The sequence below is a fragment of the Strigops habroptila genome, chromosome 1 (genome assembly GCF_004027225.2).
Source record: "Strigops habroptila isolate Jane chromosome 1, bStrHab1.2.pri, whole genome shotgun sequence".
Classification (NCBI taxonomy): domain Eukaryota; kingdom Metazoa; phylum Chordata; class Aves; order Psittaciformes; family Psittacidae; genus Strigops; species Strigops habroptila.
The window spans coordinates 18873925-18897481 of NC_044277.2; the positions used below are offsets into that span (position 1 = coordinate 18873925).

Genomic DNA, 23557 nt, shown 5'->3' on the forward strand with positions numbered 1-23557 from the left:
GCAAACTATTGAGCAGCCAATCTCAGCACTATTTTACATACAAATAAAAAGGGAACAACATCTTTTAAACTGTAGATAGATCACAAAAGCATCTATTACATACCCAAGCGGTCACACATGTTCTTAAACAAAAGTATGGCTAAGGTGCCTGAGAAACTGCAAGCCAACAACTCTGACAATAAATCATGCTTGCCATGTTTCTTCTGGCAGAGGGAACAGACTGTCATTCTATCTTCTGCAAATTAAAAGAAGAAAAGAATCTCTCAAGCATGTTAATTAATGAGACTCATTGGAAACATAGTGGGGCTGTTGCCACTATTTAGTTTTCATGAACATATCTGGCCAATTAGTATCTAAATTTATAAAAAGGCTTCTTTCATAAATGTTGAATATTTTATGCTTGTAAAGTCTCTGCATACTCCTATGTGCATACTAATGCTCTGTAATTGTGTAATGCTCAACAGTACAATAACTCCATGATAAAATCCAGCTGCTCTTCCTGGCCCAAGATAAAAATCAGGGTTTAGCAACAACAGTTCCCACAGATTTTTTGGGGGAAGAGCATAATAACAAACTAGTTTGTTAAAATCCAAAAGGAACTTCATAGCAAGCTGTCCTGGAGATGAACCCAACCCAGCAGTTCTGTCTCCTGAAAATCGTATCTCATTCTTGTTTATGCAGCAATAAAGAGAGAAAGCCCGAATACAGGAAATGGTAAAAATTAGTTAAAAAATATATTAAAAAATGGCAGCAGAAGAGGAAGCTTTTCAAACAGCTTGTTTGGAGCCCAGTACACACTGGGAGAGACCTGGTAGCCCCTCATGTTCAAACTTACACTGATCGCTTCAGAGGGAGTGGAAGCCGCTTTCCAAACTGTGATTACCTGTGGTGTTTGTGCTTTGGTCCTTTACAAAATGCCTTTTTACATCCCCACCCCCGATCTCTGCAGGCTTTTTTTACAGATTTAAAGAAAGCTTAAGGGCACAAATAAAAAATATGGCAAGACATTTGACATTATTAATGAACTCAGGTCTCTGATTAACACCCAAACCCATAGCTTTCATAATACTTACACAGAGAACTGAAATGATCCCTTAAATCAGAAATATCCCCTTGCACTAACAGCTCTTCCATGATATTTTAAGAACTATTAAACATTGTTTTCTTTTTGTGGGTTTTTTTGGGGTTTTTTTTTTTTTTTTTGAGTGAGGAATCAGAAAAACAGGTAAGAACAAACATAAACTTTTTAATTAAAAATTATAATAATTTTTTATAATCAGTTTTTCAGTTTTCATGCTTTTTTTTCTTAGCTGTACCAAACTATTAAGCTGTCTGAAAAACTCACATTTGCTTTCAAAATGAATAAAATATGAATAATCACAACAAGTGCTTTGGTGTGATAATATTCCCTCTTCTCATAGGGAAGTTTACCAGATAAACTATCTGGAGAACAATGTAGCCTAGCAGGCCATGATGAATACTGCAAAACTTAGGCTTTTATACCTGGCTGAGGAGAGCGTTCTCTGCTGATGAAAGCAGTAAACTACCCAATGCCTACAAGGAAAACTCACTTCCTCAAATTTCAAGCTTGAATCAGGCTGGGAAAGTCCTCAGGAGGTCTGAAGTCTATCACCTGCTCACAGCAGGGTCATCTGTGAGATCAGACCTTGTTATCTAGGGCTTTTCCCTGTTGGGTTTTGAAAACCTCTAAAGATAGAGACTGCAAACTTCTCCGTACATCCCGATGCACTGCTTGACTGGGAAGAAGTTTTTCCTTATATCAAGTCTAAGCTTCTTATATTTCAGTTTAGGCCAATTGCCTCCCATCGTCCTGCTTTGCACCACTTGCAGAGAGCAGACTATGAGGTACTGTCTTGGTAGCCTCCCCGCAGACAGTGGCAGGCTTCTGTGAGGTTCCTCTGAATCTATCCCTTCTCCAGCTGCCTCAGCCTTTCCTGACAGGGCCCCTGATCATCTTGGTAACTACTGCCTTTTGAGTTTTTCCAAACACCAAGTAGCCCAGCCACCCAGGCTATTATGCCCCAACATGGACAAAGGGATGCTCTGGAAGATGATGACCATGACAAAACATGGTATGTGCTAAGGTAATGGTTGATGGTATCCACCAGTCTTCCACCATCCACAGAACTCTTAGTTTCATCCCACAGGACAATAAAGTTCAAAAATCACAATTTACCCTTGGTAAAGCCATACTGGCTACAAACTTCTTCACTTGTCCAGAAATAGCTTCAAAGAGGATCTGCCCCACAATTTTCCTAGGACTAAAAGTGAGGCTGAGTATCCTATAGTTACCTGGATAATCCTTCTTGCCCTTTCTGAAAAAGGGTGCAGCATTTGCCTTTCCCTAGTCATCATGGACCTCCCATTATCTTCATGAGCTTTCAAAGGTGATACAGAGCAGCCTCACAACAACGCCAGCCAGCTCCTTCAACATTCTTCATATGTATCCCATTGGGTCTCACAAACTTCTATGGAGCAAGATTTTTCTCAAGCCCTGACTTAGCTCTTTCCCACTACCAGAAATCATTGTTGTCCCTCCAGGCTCAAAAGCCTCAGCTTATCTGCATCTGCTATCACTAAATCACCCAGCTATTTCAGCAGTGATCCACATTTTCCTTGTTTGTTCTTTTACTGTTAGGAGGAAGTCTCTGCTGCTTCACAGTACTCAAAAGGCTGCTGCTCAAAGCACATCTGAGGTGTCAGAAATAACATCCTTTTTTTTCAGTCATTTTTCCTTTATACAGAATGAGAGGGAGACTGAAGGTGATGCACCCTCTGCCAGGCTAGAGCTTACAGGCAAAATCAGTTTCTCCCTCAGAGATTCAAATTTTAGTATCCCAACAGTACATACTATTAGCTGATCTTGCAAGCTGAGTAGTTTGCCTATAGAACTATAAAAGATTTCAGCTTTGTCCTGATGTAAAGCAAGGGAATTATAAAATCCTGAAATACTTCCTGGAATGACTCAGCAGATGATATGATAGCAATCGGTACGATTAAAAATAAAGCCAGATGCTAAGAAACGGGACATGCCAAGATGAAAGGACGTTAATGAGCATCACTCTTCTGGTGGATGCTGTGTTATAGCTTAGAGCTCATTTATATTCACAGATAATACACAGGATACATAGAGTATCTGTAAAGGACAAAAGAAAGATACATTAAAAACTGGCTTTTAATGGCTTCAAGTTTTAAATTCTAAAAAAAGAGAGAAAAACAAAGACAAACAAATGCTTGTTTGCTCATCCAGAGTAACCGTGTGATCTGAATCACTAATAAAAATCTTCAGGAAAGGTGAATAAGAAGTTTGCATAGTTACTGTTGCTACAAAAGCCACTTTTCTTATTATCCACATGTTCCACAAATTATTTCCCTTTTCTTCTCTCTCACAAACAGGTAATGAGGTGTTAGGAAAATGGCCTCCTCGTCTAAAAGTTTCTGAGATCATATGTGAAAGGAAGCAGTCAGGGTGATGTTCCTCAAAAAGCAGTAAATGTTCAATAAGGAAATTGTAAGTGCATTGAATGGGGCAGAGTTAGACACTGCAAATGTGTGCGAACAGCATCTGGATCCTCTGAGAGAGTTGGCAGATTCGTCTCTATTCTTCTCTAAAAGGGAGAGGATGCAGCCCAAATTCACAGCATCTACTGCACTACACTCCACCACTTATCTAACAGCTTTCAATATACCTACCGATGTCTCATACTTTGCTAGCATTAGCAACAAACAAGAAAGGTAATTGTGCCAATAGGAGAAAAACTGGGTATTTGAGAGCTACTACAGAAAGGAACCACATTCAATTCTGCAGAAGAGGAGAAGCAAATATATTCAACTGATAAGAAGAACCTTTCAAAGACATGTTTGGAAAGAAAGTAGAGTATTCTTTGCAGGAAAACCTTTCTAGAGTAAATACACCAATTATTATCAGATCATGTCCCCTAAAAAGAATAAGGTATTTCTGGAGCACCCCAAATAAAATCTCTCAGAGCAGGAAGGGATTTGAGCAATAAAAAAGAAACAGCCACAATGTCTGCCCTTCAAATAGGTTTTTTGCTTATTTTAGAGGAGAAGGCAAGAGGCAGCCCCCTAACTTTGCTTTTAATCAGTGACTACAATAGCAAGTAGACCCATGAGATAAACCCCATAAGATTTTCAGCTTGATTTAAATAAGTACATGTTTTCAGGTGCAGATCCACTGTGATCTCTGACCAGTGGTCCATGGCTCTCTCATACCACTCTCCAGAAAGGCTAAACTGGTCCATGAGTGACAAAGCTCAGGATAGGAGATCTCTGACATACGAAGTCATCGCTTCAACTGATGTTAGTCCTGCATAACAATTTTATATTACCAGATAGTGTAATACCATATAAATTTAGTAATGTGGATGAAATCACATTTAATCTGGTAGCTCTGACATATTTTAAAGCAAATAATAATTTTATGGAAGCAGCCTGGAATGTATGTAAACAGAAAGAAAGTGAATCTTCTGCACATGTGAACAATATGATATTTATTTATGCTTCCAAATCATTGTAAAACTAATAATTCAAATGGGCTCGCTCATAAGGGTATAGCACAAGGGTTAGGTATAGTTATATCCACTACATAGTAGCTGTTCAATTTTCATTTTGTTCTCCCTTTCATAACAGGAGGAACAGATTATGATTTACTTATCACTTTGAAAAAAAAGATTTTTGTTTAGGTTTCCCCATAAAATCTTTGCTATTATACTCTTTGTCACTCTATAAACACTCTCTTGTATTATGTACATTAATAATTATTCTTGTTCCATTCATTACTTACATTTATATGCCATTAAATTCTTTGGAAGATCCATCTTCTTTTCACAGTAATAAATTTTTAAGTACTAAATTAGTAGTAGTGACTAAACTAATCCCAACTAATTTAAAGTCACTACCCGCTGAAACTTTCTCTCTTGCAAACAGGATTAGGAGCCCACAAGAAAATCTGTCTTTTCATATTTATAACTTTGGCATTAACTACTAGACAGTTGTTTTGGAAACTTAGTCGATTAATATGTATTTATTCACAGTTGCTTATCCCAAAAGCTTCATTTCTTTTCCACACTGATTTTACATCAATTAATTCCACTGCTCTGAATAGGTAACATGTTGATATTCAAGGAACATACAAATGTAGAGTAGTAATATGGCCAGGTCAAACTAACAGAAAATATTTTCTTTAGTAAGATTTCTGCTTTCCTTATTTGCAAGTGAGATTGGAGAAGAAAATGGCTTGTTCCTTTTATTTTTTTTTAATAAGTGGAAATAACTTTTTAAACAATGAACCACTGGAGTGATGGGAACCTTGGCAATTAGTATTTCCCAGGTGTCCTCATGCTGCGTATTATGTACACATATACATACTCATGCATTCTGGATAAACTACAGAGACTATACCAACAAAAGATGCCTCCTGAGACACTTGATAGTCATCTTCTAAATGAAATAAGCTGTGCTAGCAGAAGCCTGTACAGCAACATTTGCATTAAGGCTTTTATTAGAAGATAGAAATTGCTGCACTCGTCCACTCCCCTGCAAGATTGTACTCTAACAACATTTTCTAGCCTGAACTACTGTCCTGCTTCATGATTTCTTCTGCCTGATTCCTAGAAGCAGGAAAATATTTTTATGCAACCATCTTATTTTTAAATAATGTATTTACTCCATACCAGTGCTGCAGTTTTATTTTAATGGCAAATAAAACAAAAGAAAGCCTTTTGCATCTACAAAACCAGGGTTACTAGGTAGCTGATCTTCTGGGTATACCCTCTTAGAGGTACCTAAGCACTATACACCAGGCTTTCATGGCTTAATGAGAAACAGAGAGTATATGTCAAGTGTATGTCTTCACAGGTGACATTAGCTATTTCAGTCACCTTAATAAATTGCTAAACATATAACCTGAGGCATCATGCCATGAACTGTGGTCCTACAATCCTTCACTTGGGTCCTACCAGCCAGCTAAGAGGAGCTTGCTGCAGCTTAGACACAGCTACAGCTGTACTGCTTTGAATCCAGGTTACCCATATAATTCTCCATTTTTTAGAGTGCTGAAGACCCAGATACCTTCTTTTTCTCTTTCAAGGGAGTTGCTCAACAATAAGCACTTCAGAAATAAGTGGCCTGAATTTTTAAGTGCCTGAGGCATCTAAAAAAGTCTAATTTTAGGTTCTTAAGTGTCTTCGGTGCTGTTTCTAGAGTTCTCCAAAAAACTTCATCCAACCCACCATGCAGACTGTTTTTCCTACACTCGCCTTATTAATCTAGGAGCTCCCACTCAATTTCTTCACACCAGTTCAGCACTGGAGGTGTAGGAGCCTTCCTGCCTGCTGAGCCTGCCATATGGAAGACTTAGTTCTCCCCCTCACTGACTCTCCATTTTCTGTTTCATTTCATCCGAGCACACAACTTGTTCCCCATTGCCTCTTCCTCTCAGTTCTTCTCTCTCTTACCTACTTTCCCCCCACTTTTTAAAAGTGCAACTGCACTCATTAAGTTTGGAAAGCACCTGGGATGCAGACTGTGGGAAAGATGAAATGCAAAGTAAGTATCTTGTGGATTGCTCTCTAAAGAAGGAGCAGTGCTGATGAAATTTTTAAATCTGTTGGAATTACCAGGATGTTCTTTCCCCATTACACATGCAGGTGCAAAATATGTGTGTACACGTAAGATGACACACAAAAAAATAAAAATATACTCTGCAAAGAGTATTTAGGAACACAGACTCTTAGACAATTGCCCGTATCTGCTCACTGGAGCTGCAAGCATACAAAGCTGCTACCATTTCTTCTGCAAAGCGTTCAAGGTAAATGCTCACGTGTCTTTGGGTCTGCAAAGCAGAGAGATACTTATATAAAGATCTCTGAAGTGCCTTCTGCATAACCAAATCAAAACAACATATGTTTAAAATCATTTTGATTTTACTCTTTCCATGAGTTGATAAAGTAATGCTCATTACACATTTCTTGAGACATCATTTTAAGCTGCATGGCTATTTGATAAAATGGAAAACCATCCACAAATCTTGCAGGGCATTTAATAGGCAATGTGGTGATGACATTTACATTTTACAACACATAAACTGTATATATGCACATGTCTAAATATAGATGTCATACTTCTATATATCCAGATTTGAACTCAGTTCTCATATCCATAAAGTACTTTGAAGATCATGATAATTACTGAAAATAAGTTGTTGAGGAAAATTAGAGTAACAGAAAACACAATTGGCATTTGTCTGCTCAAGCTCCATTAGTCACTACCATAAACACTGTCATTTGCCAATCTGGTCTGAGGTGTAATAGAATGTATTATTAATGTAACAGAATATTAATTTTTAAGCTAAATAAGCAAAGCAATCTGAGAGCATTAGTTTTCTAACACATTTTCTTAATTCATTTATCACAGTAATGATTAGTTCATGTTGCTCCATCTTGGACTTGGATTGCTTTTAGTAGAGAACAACTTGCAAATGAGGCCAAAACAAGGTAGACCTCTGTGTAATTGTATTAGGTCAGCAACAAGTCTAATGTGCTTGTTTAAGCTATTTAACAGCCAACTGTACATAAAACATCACTAGAATCTGGTATTTTTCTATTTTAGAGGCCCAGACCACTGCAGGTATGTCAGTCCATTCATCCCCAGAAAGTCACAAACTATTTGATTAGACTTCGACTATTAGAAGTTATTTTTGAAACAAGTCATATAAAATGACTTAAATCAAGGGGGTGATATAAGTCATAACGTCAAGTATGCTGAAGTTGATGGGAGCTCTAAGAAGATAATTATTGTCTCTCTCACGTTACCAAAGCCATAGACTCAATATCAGAACAGAGCCAGTTCAGTAAACATGTTCAGCTGGTATCAACACTGTGCTGTCGAAGATTAAACCTTGAACCTGCCACACTGTTTGTGAAGATACAGAGAAACTCTTGTTTCTTCAATGTGCCTGTCAGCAAAATTCAAGCATTATGTAGTGTGCAGTAACACTGGCTCTAGCAACTTGTTCCGTGTAATTTAGGCAAGCCACATAGACAAGGTTGTATGTATAAGAACATAAACACAACACATCTCCCATTCTGGGTCAGTCCAGACAGGCCAAATCTACCAGTACTCTGTACAAGGCTAATGGAATATGATGCTGAAGAAAAACATGTCAGATTGGCCACTTCGTGATGTCTGTTCCCCTCATACTTCCCCAGGGTCTGCAACTGTTGTTCACAAGTGTTAGCATCTGTTTATGGGAAAGTTGCCCATGAATGCTGCTGTCTATGGACCCACTGTCCATGTTCCAGCACAGTACACAGAGGCTGTGGTATTATCCACCTCTGGAGATTGTCAAGACTCAGCAAGACAAAGAGTTGGCAGTTCTGATCTAGTGTTGGCTGAAGTCTCACCTCAAACAGGACACCAGAATATATAACCTTCAGAGGTCTTTTCCAGTCAACAAGTCTGTTAAACAAAGTGCTATACAATATTAAAACAAATTAATCAAATTCACATTATAAGGATTTTGTAAAGGTCCCCCAAAGAAAATGCAGGTGAGTCAAATTTAACAAGTAGATAAATGCAAACCTGAGTCTGTGCTTCCATGCACAGACTGTGTTTTAGGTGATCACAGAAGAACATTCAACTGTGGTCGATTTACCAATCATATTCTTTAACCTTGTTAAATTAAGAACTCATTTTGGTGATGTGGTAGGCTTCTACTTTCATTGTTACTCTATGCAAAACTCCCCCATTCCATCCCTGCTTTAGGTCTGAAGCAATCTTGGCATATCTTCAATATTCCTTTAAGATAATTTGGAGAAAGGAGGAGAAAAAAAGCCATAGAGCCCTATTACCAAGTAAAAAGCCACTCAACTGCACTGATTTAACTATGCTTTTTCAGAAAACATGTTCAATATTTAAGTATAAAGTATTTTTTTTAGGGTGCTATTCTCACATATGATACTATAGAATCTTCTTTAAAAGATTACACAATTTGAGATTTTTCAAGTAAAACTTTAGATATATTGTCCAAGACAATATTGATGCTAATGAACCAATCAATGCCTTCACTTTGCCACATTTCTATTTATTTTGGGGTAGACAGGATTGAGTGATAATCAAAACTTCTATGAGTTTTCTGAAGGCAGTTGTGCAGCCCAACTTGAATGCAGGGCATCAAACAATGTAAACATACAATCATTCACCGATTAAAATACAGCCTTCATTATTAAAATGTGTAGATTGCTAATGCAGTTTTCTTCTTTAAAAACAACAAACAACATAACTTATGCTGACAGCCAGCTTCAAGGGTTCAGGCATAACACAGTGAAAAATGTCTAAGGCAACACATTTTTCTTTACCTTTTAGACAAGTTAAAGACACACAAACGTTTCCTTGGAGCTGAAGAAATGATCACATTATAAGGCAATAATTCAACAGCACATGAACTCACAATTAAAATACATAACTTCCTTTTTCTTAAATCTGACATTTTGTCTCTTCAGAGCACAGCAGTGACATCCATCCCTTTTGTTTTTACCAATCCCGTTAGCACATCTGCCTCTCACAACTGTAAATGAACCTGACACAAACACTACAAGGCCACTCTCAACTCAGTTTTCATCAGATGAGAAGCAAAATGTTGCCAAAAGAATCAGTCAAGCCCAGCCCCGAAATGGGGAGGCAACTTATGAAGCATCTTGTAGGGTGCCTAAAATGGCTTTATAAGAATCGTGTAGGTGCTGAAATCACAGAAGAATATCCAGAAAACTGAAAGATTCACAGGAAGATACCCAGAAACTCCCCTAATTAATCCTTCACACTCAGCAGGTCTCGTCTCTCTCCAAACTGGAATCCTTTCTAACCAAGAGCCTTCTACACAATCTCTGCCAAAACTCTGATGCGATCCATTGTCAAAGGCAATTATGTTCTTCCTATATCCTTCCTCCCAAAACTGCTTTTATGCATTCTTCAATACTTGTTCTTAAATTAAAAAAAAAAAAAAAAGAAAAAAAAAGGCAGAATGAATTCTTGTAAATGGTGCAAGATAAATAAAGCAGGTTAATTCTTCAGAGTGGTTTCACATCTGCATTAAAATATGACATTTTAATGCTCGCTGTGGGCATTTGTAATCTTAGTAGCCAACTGCAATTAACCAAAAGAAATAAAACACAGATAAACACAAAGACCTTGACTATTTATTAAGTATATTTGATTTTTTTCTGTGAAAGAAAACTCACCAATGGTGTAATATCTCTTCAACTCACTCCTCCGTGGATTGCGCCTTTGGGTGTTTGTGGTGTTGTTCTGTTCCTCCTCAGAAGCAGCTGTCTTAGTGGCAAGCAAAGATTTACTCTGCTGAGGTGTCTGAGCTTCAGGTGCCACTGGGTTGCATCCTGGCCCACCAATATCCACCGACTGGGACTTTTTCTTTAATCTAAAGGCAATTTAAGGCAGCAAGGTATTACCATCCATCATTCTATACCTAGACTACGCGGAGAATAACAGAATTGTACAACAATTTGTGAATGTCATAGCAGAACACAGAACAGCAGTGATAAATTAGGCCTTGTATTAATTTCTCCATTCAGCTCCTTCTAAATCAGTCACAGCACTTGCATCTTACATGTAACTACAAATGGTGAAATGCCCTCAGATCAGCCTGCTGAGCTGCTTGAACAACCAGTCCCTACTCTATTTCAGAGAGATGAGCTGCCAACAATTAACCTATCATTAAGTTGCCTGGCTGAAGTTTCCACAGATGAGGGGAGTATGGAGAAATTAAATCATTTGCACAACGTTGCTGAAAGGTCCAAGAGAAAAGCACTGACTTAGGATCTTCTGAATTCAGACAGAGCTCTACAACTACATTTCTCATTCTGCAACAGGTTCAACATGTTGTTTTTCACTGAAACTCAAGAATCTGACTAACCCCAGGTACCATTTTGTGCACTGCAACAGCAATGGACAGAGGAAGATAAATTCTCTGTACTGCAGAAGAAATCACTATCACTCAACTTGTTAATGGCATCCAGGTAGAGTATATCTTATTAACCACTATCCTCTGAGACCAACCATCCAACCAGTTTTTTACCCATCTAGTTGTCCACACATCTAGATATAACATTGTAAGTTGTGTACAGGTATATTGTGAGAGTGAGTGTCAAAAGGCTTGCTAAAATCAAGGCAAATGACACTATTGTTCTCCACCCTTCCCCAAATCTAGTCATTTTGTCAGAGTTCTGCAGGAGGGAGAAAAACTCTCTAATCCTACTTCAGAGTGGTGCTGAATACACTCCCATCACTGAATCACTGTAGTTCTGGCATCTGCTCTATCTCAGGCAACATAAAATAGAGGTTATTATACTACTAGATTTATTGAATAGAGACAAATGCTCCGTTATGATGCTCACTACATACACATTGGATTTTGTAAACACGTTTCTTAAATTAGGTCTCTATAAATGTATATAGTTGACTACATGATTTGTTCCTGGAAGTAAAAGAGGCTTATGGCATTGCAGTGAGATACTGATTTGAGATGAAGGGATCATAATAACTCTGAAATTTTGAAACAAGTGAAGTAAAATGATAAAGTTCTGTAATGCCAAAGTGCTTTTGCTGACAGGAAAGGAAGAAAGATACAGGGTCTCAATCAATCCAGACTGCACCGCTAACAGGGTCAGCTGAGTAAGACACAAGTTCAAATAAGGACAGACCTTTATAGGAATGACTTGACAAAACCAAGCAACTGACTCAAATGCATCTTCCTTCAGCCCACCTGAACTGTCATTGATACAGTAATGCCTGGCAAATAGTTTGAAAAAGCGCTGCAGCCTTTGAAGTGAATCTTCACTGGACCACCATGTCTTGCAAAGAAAGCCTGAGTCCTGTGTGTGTTTTGAAGCCTGACCCTTTTTCCAGCATCCTGCTTCATCACTAGCTTTGTGTGGTGTTTGGTTTTGGTTATTTATATTAAAACTGCATAGTTGACCTGAAACTATTTATTCTTTGACAGAAAAGAATATGAATGTGGAATGCATCAGGATCACATTCCTCATTGTTGCTTTGTTTCAGGCTGTCTGCTTGTAGAAAAATAAATAAAAGATATAAGAAATACTATGGCAAATCTTTTTAATCTTTATGTATTCTGTAGCAGCCTTCAACTAACTTTTCAACAACAGTCACCACAGGTATTTCAATATTGCTTGGTGTGACCCTAAATGACACTGCTGCAGACAGCATGCCAGCGAGCATTTCAAGACTGTGTTCTCACTCAGGTGTTAAAACAGACAGGCACCTTCCCAGCAAAAGCATTAACTTCAGAGGAGAGGCTAACATGGAATGACCATGAAGGCCCAGCTGCTGACAATTAATTGAGAGAACCCATCTGGGTTGAAGTTCAAGCAGGGCAGGAGGAGGGGCTACGCAGCTGCTGCTGGCTGGATCTGGAAATGCGGTCTTTGGATGGCATTGGAACATGCTGAGTAGCACCTCAGTTTTAGATAACCCTGTTCAAATACACAATTCAATTGCACTATTGCTAATAACCCATTAAACCCCCATTTGCTCCATTTATATCTCAGCGTACTTTCGTAGAACAGATGTTGCTCACGCCAGTAACATCAGCTATCTGAGACCTGCACAGTCACTCCTCGGTGCCTCTCATCTACAAGGCACAAAGCCCAGATCTTCCTCTCAGCATCCTGCCAGTCAATCAATCGGAGAGGATTTGCTCATTTAGCCAATCCAAGAGGAATGTGCCTCTCCAAGCTGTGGGATATGCCATACCTGTAGGTAGATACACGGACTAGCTTTTGAACTTGCGCTTTATTTCTCTTTCATCCTCTGCATACAACTGCAAAGTTTTCTACTGCATCTTAGGAACAGCCTAACAGATGGCTCCAGCCTCTACCTCCTCCTGATCAGCTGGCGTCCTGCACTCTCCCGCAGCACCTCCTGGGAACGGGTCACTTTGAACTGACTCTTACCATTTCCCTCAAAAGAAAATGTGACCGTGTGGTCGGGTGTTTGGGCATCAGCCATGAAGTGCTCTGAGCAGCCCATGCACATGGGAAGTCCTGAAGTCCTGAGGCTAGTTAATTCCCTGGGATTCTGCTACAGATTTTACAAGCATCAGAATTTCATCCCTGGCATTCCCTATTACAAACCTATTCTGTTCCTAATACAATCCATGCACTTTTTCATGTTATAATTGCAAACTGAATTTTTGTAAAGCAGAAGGGGAAAAAAACCCCCATCAGGCATTATTCTCTAAACACGTCTTGAAAGCACCTAAACCAATCACGGCTGGCAGTCCAGTCTGGAAGGAAAGGGGAAAAAAAGGCGTTTAAACCATTTATGGTAGAAACAAACAAGCATACAAAGCATCCCAGAGGCTGGAATCTGTACAATTTGGTCTTTGTGAATTTCTAAGTAAGAATGTCTTATTGCAACAAATATCTGGAAGAAAGCCTAGGCCATTCTTATCTATTGAATACAAAAAATCTCCCTGTACCCCTTGTGACTATCACAAAGATTTTACTACACAGTTAATGGCAGAAGCAAAATCATTCATTTGGAGAGTGATGCCTATTCTTCAGAGATGCATTTAGTATTTTTGAATGCCTAGAAGAGCTGCTTATGAATTTGATTTCTTTGTAGCAAGAAATGTGATTTAAACTGATGTTGGCAGCCAGGATTTATCTGATTCTGTAGAAAAAGTAAACTTCTGTTTTCAGCACAGCACTGCAAAGGTCTGATAACTTAAACACAGGAGAAGGCCTAACCCCCTGGTGTCCATGGACTAGCCACAATAAACTGTTCCCCTCTGGACACACTGTCCCCCCATCCCCAGCCTCCACACACATCTGCACCTGCACATGGCCAGCATTTCTTGGCTGCTGTGGCAATTTAGAGGGATCAGGTAAAAGGCTTGTGCTCTGCAGGCAGGGTCCATCTACTGCCTGAGGCTCCTTCTGTTGGTTTGCAGCATGAGGCAATGCCATGGAGGGTTGCTGGAAAATCTTTTGTTTAATGCTCTTGAATACTTCCTGCAGCTCTGGCCATCCCCCCCAAAAGAAGAGAGCAGGATTAGACTAGAATAGATGAAAACACCCATGATATGATGAGTTGGTTCTTCATGGGGCAAGACGAAACAGACTGTGGCAAGGAGCTGCTGGCAGGGGACCAGAACAGGGACCTCTACAGCCACCAGGCATGGGGAAAGGGAGTAGTAAATTGTTTTGCACTGCAAGAGATTTAAGAAGCACCAAATGAAGGCAAGCAGCAAGTTTGAAATAAACACAACAAAGTACTTCTTTGAACAGTATATAACTGCATAACAGAGATGATTGTGCAGGCTAGGAGCATCGCTTGGTACAAAGAAGAATGACACAAGTAAGGCAGAAAACATCCATTAAGGGCTGTGAAGCATGCAGGTGCTCCAGCAAGCAAATTCCTTGAGCCAAAGATTGCTGGAAGGCGGAGGGGTTTCACACAGAAAGAGCCACCCAGAGCATGCTAGGTCTCCCCCAGTACCGCCCAAGTACTACACACAACGAAGTGCAACATACTTGCAGTTCAAATCTGAATTGGTCATTATGAACTGCAGAAGGAAACAAAATCAACCACCACAAAGCAGCTAGAAAATAGAACACCACTAAAATCGATGTCTGTCAGTAAACAAAAAAAACACACAGCAAAGCCCTTCAGACCATTCCTTTACATTTTGATCATGCAGCAGAGTTTCCTGATAATGCAAGCAGCTTATGAGATCACTCGATGGCAGAAAACAAGAACAAGATGACCTTCACACAGGCAGCATCATGAAAGGATTAGGAATGAACTCACACCTACACAGCCCAAAAAGCAATCCAAAGCAGCAGGTATGTATCAACAACGCAACATCCAGACCAACCTTAGGAAAGAATACATGGCAGGCGCAAGAGCTATGTGCAAAAACATTGTGACATTTCAACATCAGATTTTGCTCCATGCCCCCAGCATATGTGTTTAAGCATGTAGAACAAGCATACCAAACACTCTTTTTGTTCCTTTACACGCACTACAATAAATTACCATGCAAATTAAAGACACAACGGTTGTTAATCGTCAAAGTATCAGAAAGCAAACCAAACCCACCCTCTCCACTTCCCAGTCATCCCTATGGAAGTGGTCCCAGTACATTCAGGAAAACTGCCACCATCCCTCATTCTGTAAGAAAAGCCAAAACCAAACCAGAAGTTTCCACTACGCTTCAAGGGAAAAGATTAAGAGTATCTAATTGAAAAATTGGTTTTGTGATGTGTGGAACCGACAACCCACACCTTTTAACAAGACCTATAGACAAGGTTGGTGCCTCATGTGTTTCAGGGGCATATCACAGAATAAAGACTTACAAAAATGAACACAAACCTTGTGATTATTCCTGGGAGCATGACAGCACTGCTACAGGTAAACCCTTGGAGGACCATTTACAGAAGACATATAGATTGGTTGCTGCCAGGTTACATCCATGAACTCCAAGCGCAAGAATCCAGAATCCACTTGTGGTTCAAGTGTGACAAGGCATTCTCACTGCCTGGGAGAGAAGGGTTAGTGAGTCCATGGGCAAAGGAGTCAAAGCACTCTACATACCACAGATGGGCCTGGAGATGTGCATGTGCAGGAGGATGAGGCATGGCAGCAGGGGAGAGGGAGGTCATGATGATGATGATGATGGAGAGGAAGATGGAGTGGTCATACTAAATACATAATATAACTCAGATAGTCACAGTATATACAGTTCATTCTATTTTTCCTGCCTAAGCTTTTGCAAGGATTAAGAGCTTAAGATCATATGGCTTCGCCACGGCTGTATAATATTTTACAGCTGCTTTACTTAGTGGAACTATTATGCTCTACAACTAGGGTGTGTGTTTTGTCAGGGATGAGAATTTCTTGATCTTTTCCTTCAGGATTTTGAGAGAGTGGGTTGTAGTGCTGTACTATTTGCTGACAGTTGTTATCTTGATTCTGGACATGTTTTAGAAGAGATGTGTAAAGTAAATTACTATTTTGAATCATGCTATTTTGTTAATAGCTGCTATACTGTTATTTAAATAACTCCCACTAGTTCCATTTTCACAAAAGCTCTTCCAATGCTTTACGCAGATCTACTTTAGTATAATTTGCATGGGTCTTGAAATTTCCAGCTCTGTCATACTCAGCACAGCAAAATTTTGCATAATGATTTTAAAGCAATGATAATTTCTGTTTTATTCTTGTTTGTCTCATTAATACTGTAGCACTATATCTAATGCAATTTTATTTATAAGGATGGGTTCAAAGTGTCCAAACTATTCTAAGGTTGTATCACTATGGAAAGTCTTCACTTCACTTGATTAGAAGGAGCTATTTCTGAAATCTCTCTACTATAAGCTATGCAACCAGCACCCACATCCTATTTGCCTGAAAATTACTGTGAGATTTTCACATATCCTGTATCATGCAGGACCACATCCTATATTACTGAATTCAGAGTTTTCAAAGGCAGTGTAGCCCGTGGTCTGGGAGCTGCATGGCATAACCTGAGACACAGGGAATACCTCACCTACATTGAAGCCATATAAACTCGTAGCATTTTTCCATATAATTAACTTTGTCATAATATCAATTATTTTCTGTGCTAACTGCAAGTAATTTGTACATCAACAAAGCTGTTTTATCCATAGCCTTTAATTTAGGCAATTACATTTACATTTCTGATTCTAACCCTAGGCTTGACTGTTTTCTGTGTTGTTTACAAGTCAGCTGCAATATCCCTGGGCATTTAATGTTCCTGAGATTGCTACAGCATATTCAATCATAGCACGCATATATTTATGTAGCAAAATTTGGAAGCAAAAGGGCCTTTCAATTTCTCAAAGAGATGGCAAAGGAGGTTGGAAGTTACAAAGTTCTGACAGTACCACAGATTTGTGTGTACTAGTTCTACCATCTCGACAAATCAGCATCAGCACAGCAGGCAGCTGCAGCTCAGGTTTGAAGAAGCTGCTGTGGATATGCTTGTCCTAAGATATAGAAATGCAAATCTGCACATTCTTCTGCCTTGCCCAATAGCTCATACAACTTGAAATGTACACAGTGAAACAACTTCAAGACTTCTTTCAAAACATAAACCAGATTTATACATCATTATTATCTTTATTCCACAGACGTGCATGGGATAAGACATTCTGATCTCATCACTGAAAATTCAGTGAGGTGTAAAGGCATTTTGTGAATGGGGAAAAGATAATAAACAAAACAGTGAGCCAGGAGCTCAAAACATCCAGCCAGGAGCATCTCAGTCCAGGGAGATACAACAGCACATTGGCTGCAGTGCCTCCAGGCAAGTGGGGACCTTCTGGTCTGGCCTGGGAGCAGAGGTGCAGCAAGCAAGAGAGCCTCTGGCTTTAGCCTGAGCATTAGAACATGCTGCAGAGAGCACAAAGACCATGCTCACGTGACCTGCCACCAGGCTGTGGGGCTGAGAAGGGATGTCAACCCAAGCAGCAGAAGACACACATCCCACAGGCAATCATCCAAACTCTCCTCATGCTCCTTCCCATGCGGAGCCTCCCTTCCACTTCTGAGAGCCACAAGACAACTCCTCACACTGAGGTTTTGAAATGCCCTCTGAAAAAGGCTATCTACTTCCCACCAGGCATGGGGGCTACAGGGCTGCACTCTGAAAGCCATTATTGCTGTTTGACTTTTCTAAGAACCAGGCAAAGCACATTACAGAGATGTTAGGACTAAAAAATAACTAATACCTAGAAGTCTTTGGGAGCACCACCTGTCTTCATTCAATACAGGTCAATGACAAGACTGGACAAAGGCTAGCAACTTAAACTGTAAGCCAAACAGTACCTATCTTAGGCAACTGAGTTATCCAATTTGTACAAATACCACTTCTTCATACCTTTGCAATATAGGTTAGCACTGAAATAAAGATTATATAGATTTGCAATGTGTGCATAATATATTCTTATTTAAGTCCTCACAGGACAAAAAGCAACTGTTGAAAAACGAAGCTATTAGCACCGATTCACAAAGGGCAGACTCTCGTTACAGTGAAGAGAGAGACAGAAGCTGTTCCTTGAGAAGACTAACACAGCTAGCATTTCTCCTTGCTAAGAACATAAGTTGGTTCCCAGAGTGCTCTGTAGGATATAATAATATCAGATAAATTTCTGTGAAAGCACCTAACTTACCAAAGGCAAGTTAGAAACTTGGCAAAATGAGAAATCCTTCATCAGAATTAAGGTGTTGGTTTCAACTCATTCATAACTCAAGTATTTTTAATGGACTGTATAAAATGAGCTTTATATAGGTTGGCTTTTTGACTATTATTTGATATATACACTAGATCCTACGCTGAAAACATGTTCATTCAAGCTATTTTTTCTTCGGAATTTCACCAGGCACTAGCCATGCAGGTTTGAAAAAGTGCTTGCCCTGTTATTTTGCATTTCTGATTCATAAATCAGGTTAGCCAAGCTCATACCAGATGGGAAAGAAACATCTTCAAAGATCCAGGAATATTTTGTACTTCAACAAGACAAAATTATCCTCCTACCTTTCTGGCAGGACACCCTCCTGCTCTAGGTATTCAGCTCCAACTAACCCCAACCAGCTTGCTCTTTTCACCCAGGGTCAGTAACATGCAGGGCAGTTAACAGCATGTCCTCCAGAGCTCCAACAAGAGCCCAGAGGGCTGACTGGGGATGCCAGCCCATAGCCAATTCACTCAGACTCTGCAGCCATGCAGCTGACAGAGATCCAGAGCCTTGTTAAGATCCCATCAGACACGATTAGAAAATGGGAAGTCTGTTAATTGCACCTATTGAGGAAACACTATCTTCAGCATATATGTTTTCGCATCTTGTCATCCCAAAAAGTAAGCAGTGCCACTTGGTAAGCTGGTTAATAACAGGTTGTACTAAGAGAATCTATATATAAAGGAAAAACATACATCCAAACAGACAGGTTGTGAAACAGTGCCTACTTACTTAAAAACAAACAGAAAATCCACACAACTATTTTATTTCTCGGTTCTGTGGTAGTAGGAGGAACATTTTTATCAACTTTTTACTTTGTGACCACAAGAGCGTTAAAGGTTGTAAAGACACTTCTTCATGTCTTCACCCTCCAAGCACAGCCCACAAGCACTGATGATACGCCACCTTGGTTGCTTTGGAAGAAGCTCTGTTGGACAGGGAAGCAGGAGCCGCAGGAGACACAGGAGTTGCAGGAGCCACGGAAATGGAAATCACAGCATGAGCGTCCCCAAGGGGGAAGAAAATAGCTCAGGCAAGCAGAGTTCATGTTCAACCTGAACCCAAGCAAATATATTCTGGGGACAACTAACTATGATTAAAAAAAGGAAAAATAAACCCCTTCAAGAACATGAAGAGTTTTTATGTTATAAGAATGTTTGAGATTTCAACAGTAATTTCAACATCCCCTAACTGTGGGGACAGAAAATAAAGGTGATGTGATCACAGTAAGAATTCCCACTCTCAGTGAATTCTGCGTCTCCAGAGCTGTACACAGGAGGCACTGCTGGTATCTCTCCTACACTAAGCATGTGTTTTACTTGGATATTGGCTGTCAATGAACAATGCCTAGAAACTTCATCAGGGCCATTAAGGCTCTCTTCATTCAACCCAAACCATTCTATGATGATTCCATCTCCCTTTGGGGCTTGTGAGACACTGGAAGAGTTGCCGAGAGGAGCTGTGGCTGCCCCCTCCCTGGCAGTGTTCAAGGCCAGGTCGGACAGGGCTTGGAGCAACCTGGTCTAGTGGAAGGTGTCCCTGCCTGTGGCAGGGGGGTTGGAACTAGATGAGCTTTAAGGTCCCCTCAAACCCAAACCATTCCATGATGATTCACTCTCACCAGTGCAGTTTTCTCCTTGTCTTAGCTTTTGTTTTAAACTAAGCATTATGACAGCCAATTTCTCTTTTCAAGTTTCCTTACAAATGAAATTCCCACTTGTCTCTTAAGATGACTTAGTCCTGGGTCTTTTCAGGTCCTCCCCTGTAATCCTGGTTTCTGCTCCCATTATCAAGCTACTATGCTTTGATGACACAATGATCAAAGCATATCTCTAGCTGCTTGAAGCCACTGGAGATTTAGATAGCAGATTACCACTACTTTAAAATACCTGTCTTTAATGAGAGTGTCTCCATTTTTATTTCTCCCATTTGCTGAACATAAGGCACTTCTGGACTACACAGAATGTTGCCACCACCAGATCTCCTGCTGGACAGGGCAGCAAGTGCCCTGGAGGCCGTGTCTGTGCACAATGCCAGGACTGCTGGTTGCCAGGTGGCAGAGCCATCCCTGAGGCCTGAGCTTCAAGCAGACAGGCTGGGCATTCTACTTACAACTATGACAGGCAAAATAAATATGTAGTCTAGTACTTACATAGTTCAGATTGATACAGAGATGTAGAACTCTAAAATTTAAAGTGTATGTTTAAAAATACTTACATGGGTTTTAATATTTGAATAACGAAAAATGTTTTTCAGTCTTTCTTGGCATGAAAATATATACCATTTCTACACCACACAGCAAAACTTAAACGTTAGGAAAGAAAATTGCTTAAGAAAGCAAGGGACTCCCTTATTTTATATCCACAGCAACGACATCAATAAATATTGAAAAAGGTTTTCAAAATACAGCAACGTTCATTTTGATAGGTTCAGACTGAAGGCTTCATTTTTAAGTTGTGTGTTTAATAAACTCACCTTGACATCAAGTACTGCAGTTATCAAGTTTGTCAGTATTTTCTCAGAAGCTGAACTTTCTTCTGACAAGTGTTCCCAGTCAATTAAATTAAAATAGAGAGCAGCATCATGAAGTGTGTTACTGCTCAGTCTTTAATAAACCCGCTGTGCATTTCTGAGTCTCTCCTGGCTCTGACAGGGGCCTTGATTCAGTGATGTCCTTAGGACCCTTCCTGACTCTGAGACCAACAGCAAGGTGGCTCAGCTGTCTCCAACCAGGGAAGGAGGTGACCACTGATGAACAGCATGGCTTATGAACAGATACCACCTAACTTTTTGGGGTTTTTTACATGTGCAGTGTGTACCTCTAGCTGTCAATTGGAATGTCAATAGTAAAAAGAAAGATCAGATTTAGAGGGGTTAAGAGTCCAAGTACCTGGACTCTTTTCAGCATCCTAGTATGGCAGAGCCATATTTCTTGAAGCAGCTGTAGAGGCAGGTCACAGCTTGACAAGGACCAGACCAGTAGCCATATGCACGTGCTAACATTCCAGAGGAGACGCTAGCATCCTTCTGCAGAGTTACCCAACAAGCTGCTACACCACAGAAACACTTAAATATCAAGACTCTTTATTTATGTTGCAGAGCATCTAGATGCTTGTAAGAAGTTGCATTAATAAACAAAGTAGTTGACGCGGGAGAAGCAAGTTAAGTGCCCAGGATGATACAAGCCCGTTCATATCCTCACCTTAAGGCTCAGCTCCTGGTAAGCAAAGCATACCCGCACAACACCAAAGCAAAATGTCTCAGCTTTTTCCTTACTTTCTTTCAAGATGCATCTTGAATCTGTGATTCTGTGCTTGAATGCACTCTCTTGGGTCAGCAAAGATGCTCAGAGGGCTGGAGCACCTCTCGTATGGAGACAGGCTGAGAGAGCTGGGCTTGTTCAGCCTGGTGAAGAGGAGGCTCCAGGGATACCTTAGAGCAGCCTTCCAGTGCCTAAAGGGGCCTACAAGAAATCTGGAGAGGGACTTTTTACAAGAGCATGTAGTGACAGGACAAGGGGGAATGGCTTTAACCTGAAAGAGGGAAGATTTAGATTAGATACTAGGAAGAAGTTCTTTCCTGTGAGGGTGATGAGACACTGGAACAGGTTGCCCAGAGAAGCTGTGGCTGCCCCATCCCTGGCAGTGTTCAAGGCCAGGTTGGACGGGGCTTGGAGCAACCTGGTCTGATGGAAGGTGTCCCTGCCAATGGCAGGGAGGTTAGAACGAGATGAGATTTAAGGTCTCTTCCTTAAAGGGGGATACTTAAACACAAACCATTCTGTGATTCTATGATTGTAAGATACCAAGCAGGGCAGTCCTCACAAATGCTGAAGTGACATTGCAACCATACCAAAGGGATGAAGTTTTATCTGCAGACTGGGTACCTTCTTAATCTTTCACATGTGGATGGGGGGACTCTGGGGGAGAGAAAGGAAAAACAGGAAGGCAGGGGAAGACTAGCAGCATCCAGGGCCGCACCTACGCTTTTGGGGTGGCAGTGATGGCTGTCTGCCTCTGCTGCTCGAGCTGCTTATTTCTCCTTCCTTCTGCAGGTGGGACTTCCAGGCAGCACATACTGAGATTCAAGAAGACAACCTAAAACCATAATTCAGTTTCATGCTGAAGTAAAGACAGGTCCTTACCAGCACAAAAAGGATGATCTTTCCCCTAAACCACCACTTAGATTTATGGCTGCGACAAGCAACAATCTTTTTCCTATTTTCCTTTTTACTCACAATGACACAAAATAGAGTTGGACAAACACAGAAAAAAGAGACTGTAGAACACAGCTGCCCTGCAGGGCTTTATATTATTATTTTTAAATCAATAAGCCCAGAGAGCAGAATTGCTGTAAGTACTACAGCTACACCCACCACCAGAAGTTAGCAATCTATAGGCATCATAGTAAACGACATTAAAGAAGAATCCAATAAAAAAGCACTATACTGTGGTTTTCCAAAGCACAGTGAGGCTTTTTTCCTGCTTAGTGCGGAACAAAGAGCACCTCAAGGCTGGTCTGGCATTGCCATGTTAAGATTGCCATGATTTGACATAAGCCTCGGCAGGCAGCTGAACAGAGAAGGTACAGGAGATGAGGAGCTGGTGTCTGACAGTACAAGAAAAAAAAAAGGGGGAGATTTAAGCACAGTTGGAAGTGATCAAAACCAGAGCCCAGAAGACAAATGAGGCCACAGCATGTTAAATGAGGCAAGTGAGTTTGGAAACATTTATGTATTTAGCTTCCTAACTAGAGCTCAGCTCCAAGGCAGAACTGTTAAACAACCACCCGATCAGAATTTGTAAGAAAACAACATACAAGCTAAAACATAGCAGCTGGATTTAGATGCATGCAATAAAACTGTCAAGATTTTAGAAGTCCTACCATATAAATCAGAGGCTTTTCGTCTAAATGCAAAGTAAGAATCGGCAAATTTTCTTTTCAGGAACCACTGGCAGGATTTCAAGATGTATTTAACTAATATCACAATGTGTGGGTTTTTTCCTTGGCTCATCTTCTATGAAAAGTAACTATTAGGAAATCAAAATATTATGGCTAAGCCTTGCTAATTGTTCTCCTGAACAGAAAAGTAAAACCTCTCACACTTGAACAAATGTGAGGAAGAATTTAGGAACATAAATCAACAGAAAAAAATGAAGAGACTAGATCCTTTTTCCTCCATGCACTTCCAACAGCCTTCTGCATTTATCTATACT

General features: G+C 40.2%; 1 protein-coding gene across 5 annotated transcripts in view; it reads right to left on the reverse strand.

The window, feature by feature from the left end:
* Positions 1-23557, reverse strand: part of OXR1 (oxidation resistance 1) — a 261974-nt gene that overhangs the window by 115458 nt on the left and 122959 nt on the right. For 3 of the 5 annotated variants that reach the window (XM_030481352.1, XM_030481360.1, XM_030481386.1), the window contains exon 3: positions 10278-10474. In XM_030481352.1, the coding sequence (XP_030337212.1) occupies positions 10278-10474 (197 nt within the window). Of the gene's footprint in view, positions 1-10277; positions 10475-15453; positions 15620-23557 lie in introns of all 5 variants that reach the window. The other 2 variants (XM_030481344.1, XM_032919856.1) reach the window with 1 other exon arrangement.